Below are 5,000 nucleotides of genomic sequence, written 5' to 3' on the forward strand. Positions count from 1 at the left end.
ACTGTCTGACTGACTGTCTGGTTGGTTGATTGATTTACTGACTGTCTGACTGACTGAGTGTCTGACTGACTGTCTGGTTGGTTGGTTGGTTGATTGATTGATTTACTGACTGACTGACTGTCTGACTGACTGTCTGGTTGGTTGATTGATTTACTGACTGACTGACTGTCTGGTTGGATGATTGATTGACTGACGGACTGACTGTCTGGTTGGATGATTGATTTACTGACTGACTGACTGACTGGTTGGATGATTGATTTACTGACTGACTGACTGTCTGGTTGGATGATTGATTTACTGACTGTCTGACTGTCTGGTTGGATGATTGATTTACTGACTGTCTGATTGACTGACGGACTGACTGTCTGGTTGGATGATTGATTTACTGACTGACTGACTGTCTGGTTGGATGATTGATTTACTGACTGTCTGATTGACTGACGGACTGACTGTCTGGTTGGATGATTGATTTACTGACTGACTGACTGTCTGGTTGGATGATTGATTTACTGATTGATTGACTGACGGACTGACTGTCTGGTTGGATGATTGATTTTGACTGACTGACTGTCTGGTTGGATGATTGATTTACTGACTGTCTGACTGTCTGGTTGGATGATTGATTTACTGACTGACTGACTGACTGACTGACTGACTGTCTGATCGACTGACTGACTGACTGACAGTCTGGTTGGTTGGTTGATTGATTTACTGACTGACTGACTGTCTGGTTGGATGATTGATTTACTGACTGACTGACTGTCTGGTTGGATGATTGATTTACTGACTGTCTGATTGACTGACGGACTGACTGTCTGGTTGGATGATTGATTTACTGACTGACTGACTGTCTGGTTGGATGATTGATTTACTGACTGTCTGACTGTCTGGTTGGATGATTGATTTACTGACTGACTGACTGACTGACTGACTGACTGACTGACTGACTGACTGTCTGATCGACTGACTGACTGACTGACAGTCTGGTTGGTTGGTTGATTGATTTACTGACTGACTGACTGACTGTCTGGTTGGATGATTGATTTACTGACTGACTGACTGACTGACTGACTGACTGTCTGATCGACTGACTGACTGACTGACAGTCTGGTTGGTTGGTTGATTGATTTACTGACTGACTGACTGACTGTCTGATTGATTGATTGATGTTGCAGGCCACCAACCTGATCAGTAAGAAGGAGCTGTTGACCATGGACCCAGACACAGATGATGGTCAGCTGGTCTATGAGGTCACAGCAGAGCCTAAACACGGCTTCCTGGAGAGCAAACTGAAACCTGGCGCTCCCATCACCACCTTCACACAAGGTGGTGTGTGTGTGTGTGTGTGTGTGTGTGTGTGTGTGTGTGTGTGTGTGTGTGTGTGTGTGTGTGTGTGTGTGTGTGTGTGTGTGTGTGTGTGTGTGTGTGTGTGTGTGTGTGTGTGTGTGTGTGTTGGTGGGGGGGTAGTATTTAGTATTGAGTGAGACTATTGAAGAGGGTTTCAGATTACAGTTACAATTACGTTATGTTGTGCTAACGTTGGGTCTATGTTGTGCTAACGTTGGGTCTATGTTGTGCTAACCTTGGGTCTATGCTGTGCTATCCATGTGCTAACGTTGGTCTACGTTGTTTTTAACATTGTGTTAACTTGGCCCCCCTTCCCCCTCCAGCTGACGTTAACCTGGGCTTGATCCGCTACGTGCTCTTTGAAGAGAGCGTGACAGAGACCGTGGACAACTTTAAGTTCCTGGTGAAGGACGGCAAGCCCAACATTGTCTCTGATAACCTGTTCCATATCCAGTGGTCCCTCGTCAGCTTCCAACACCGGAGGTGAGAGAGGCACAGCCTGCTGTAACAAGTAGTGCCCAGCGTGTCATCAGACTCCCATAGACCCGTGTATGGATCAGACTCCCATAGACCGCTGTATGGATCAGACTCCCATAGACCGCTGTATGGATCAGACTCCCATAGACCCGTGTATGGTTCAGACTCACATAGACCCGTGTATGTATCAGACTCCCATAGACCCGTGTATGTATCAGACTCCCATAGACCCATGTATGGATCAGACTCCCATAGACCCATGTATGGATCAGACTCCCATAGACCCATGTATGTATCAGACTCCCATAGACCCATGTATGGATCAGACTCCCATAGACCCGTGTATGGATCAGACTCCCATAGACCCGTGTATGGTTCAGACTCCCATCTCCCAGCTATTATCGTGTTGCTGTATGTCTGTCTTTATGTAACTGATGCCCTGTGATGCCCTGTGATGCCCTGTGATGCCCTGTGATGCCCTCTGATGCCCTGTGATGCCCTGTGATGCCCTGTGATGCCCTGTGATGCCCTCTGTGCCCCTCACAGCTACAATGTGAGTGAGAAGGCTGGCATGGTGTCGGTCACAGTGAAGAGGACGGGTAACCTGAACCAGTATGCCATCGTGCTGTGTCGTACGGAGCAGGGCACTGCCACCTCTACCTCCAGTGTGGGTTCTCTCCCCGGACAGCACGACTACGTGGAGTACGCTGGGCAGGTACTGTTATTTGATTTATTTAACAAGGCAAGTTAATTAGTGACAACATATTCTCTTTTTGAGGCAAAGCCTGGGAAACAGTTGTTGGAATACTCTCTCCTCTCCTCGCCTCTCCTCGCCTCTCCTCTCCTCCCCTCTCCTCTTCTCTGTTCGCCTCGTCTCTCCTCTCCTCTCCTCTCCTCTCCTCTCCTCGTCTCTCCTCTCCTCCCTCTCCTCTTCTCTGTTCGCCTCGTCTCTCCTCTCCTCTCCTCTCCTCTCCTCGCCTCTCCTCTCCTCGTCTCTCCTCTCCTCTCCTCGCCTCTCCTCTCCTCTGTTCGCCTCGTCTCTCCTCACCTCGCCTCTTCTCTTCTTTCCTCGCCTCGCCTCTTCTCTGTTCTCCCCCCTCGCCTCACCTCGCCTCTTCTCTTCTCTCTCCCCCTCGCCTCGCCTCTTCTCTGTTCTCCCCCCTCGCCTCACCTCGCCTCTTCTCTTCTCTCCCCCTCGCCTCGCCTCTTCTCTGTTCTCCCCCTCGCCTCTCCTCGTCTCTCCTCTCCTCGCCTCTCTCTCTTCTCTCCTCTCCTCTCCTCTGTTCGCCTCGTCTCTCCTCGCCTCGCCTCGCCTCTTCTCTTCTCATATTTGTACTACATCTGTAACAACATCTCTAAACCCCCCCCCCCCCCCCCCAGGTCCAGTTTGACGAGCGGGAGGACACCAAGGTGTGTACCGTAGAGATCCAGGATGACAAGGTGTTTGAAGGTGTGGAGAGTTTCCAGATGGAGCTGAGCATGCCCGTCTACGCCCTCCTGGGTCAGGTGACCCGCGCCAGCATCAACATCAACGACACAGAGGACGAACCCACACTGCAGTTTGACAAGAAGACCTACCACGTCAACGAGAGTACCGGGTTTATACATGCCCCTATAGAGAGGAAAGGTATTAGTAACCATTACACTATCATTAACCCTACCCCAAACCTGACTCTGTCCCTGGCCTCAACCCTGACCCCAACCCTGACCTCCACCCTGACTCTGTCTCTGACCTCAACCCTGACACCAACCCTGACTCTGTCCCTATCCCCAAACCTGACCCCAACCCTGACCTCCACCCTGACCCCAACCCTGACTCTGTCCCTGACCTCAACCCTGACCCTAACCCTGACTCTGTCCCTGACCCCAACCCTGACTCTGTCCCTGACCTCAACCCTGACCCCAAACCTGACCCTGATTCCATCCCTGACTCTGTCCCTGACCCCAACCCTGACTCTGACCCTGACCCCAAACCTGACCCCAAACCTGACCCTGATTCCATCCCTGACTCTGTCCCTGACTTCAACCCTGACCCCAACCCTGACGCCAACCCTGACCCCGTCCCTGACCCTGACTCTGTCCCTGACCCCAAACCTGACCCTGACCATGACCCAACCCTGACTCCGTCCCTGACCCCAACACTGACCCTGACCCCATCAAGAGGTAATTGAGGAGGAGACTGCTAGTAGCCTATCACTCAAACAAAGATAAGCATTTCGCTAAACTCGCATTGACATCTACTAACCATGTGTATATGACCAATTACATCTGCTAACCATGTGACCGATAACATTTGCTAACCATGTGTATGTGACCAATAACATCTGCTAACCATGTGACCAATAACATCTGCTAACCATGTGTATGTGACCAATAACATCTGCTAACCATGTGACCAATAACATCTACTAACCATGTGACCAATAACATCTACTAACCATGTGTATGTGACCAATAACATCTGCTAACCATGTGTATGTGACCAATAACATCTGCTAACCATGTGTATGTGACCAATAACATCTGCTAACCATGTGTATGTGACCAATAACATCTGCTAACCATGTGTATGTGACCAATAACATCTGCTAACCATGTGTATGTGACCAATAACATCTGCTAACCATGTGACCGATACATTTTGATTTGATTTGACCTGCGCCTTCCAGTAGTGCTGCTTCGTGCAGTGATAGTCCAGTCCTTCATCCAGGGTGTGGCAGGTAGCTTAGTGCAGTGATAGTCCAGTCCTTCATCCAGGGTGTGGCAGGTAGCTTAGTGCAGTGATAGTCCAGTCCTTCATCCAGGGTGTGGCAGGTAGCTTAGTGCAGTGATAGTCCAGTCCTTCATCCAGGGTGTGGCAGGTAGCTTAGTGCAGTGATAGTCCAGTCCTTCATCCAGGGTGTGGCAGGTAGCTTAGTGCAGTGATAGTCCAGGGTGTGGCAGGTAGCTTCGTGCAGTGATAGTCCAGTCCTTCATCCAGGGTGTGGCAGGTAGCTTCGTGCAGTGATAGTCCAGTCCTTCATCCAGGGTGTGGCAGGTAGCTTAGTGCAGTGATAGTCCAGTCATTCAGACCACCATCCCGGGTGTGGCAGGTAGCTTAGTGGTTAGCGCTTTGGACTTGTAACCGAAAGTTTGCAAGATCAAATCACTGAGCTGACAAGGTAAAAACAGTCTGT

General features: G+C 50.1%; 1 protein-coding gene across 1 annotated transcript in view; it reads left to right on the forward strand.

The window, feature by feature from the left end:
* Positions 1–5,000, forward strand: part of LOC124033063 (extracellular matrix organizing protein FRAS1-like) — a 251,653-nt gene that overhangs the window by 196,742 nt on the left and 49,911 nt on the right. The window contains 4 exon segments of the mRNA XM_046344986.1: positions 1,176–1,326; positions 1,671–1,830; positions 2,371–2,539; positions 3,205–3,451. Coding sequence (XP_046200942.1) covers positions 1,176–1,326; positions 1,671–1,830; positions 2,371–2,539; positions 3,205–3,451 — 727 coding nt within the window.

The sequence above is a fragment of the Oncorhynchus gorbuscha genome, linkage group LG04 (genome assembly GCF_021184085.1).
Source record: "Oncorhynchus gorbuscha isolate QuinsamMale2020 ecotype Even-year linkage group LG04, OgorEven_v1.0, whole genome shotgun sequence".
NCBI classification, from domain to species: domain Eukaryota; kingdom Metazoa; phylum Chordata; class Actinopteri; order Salmoniformes; family Salmonidae; genus Oncorhynchus; species Oncorhynchus gorbuscha.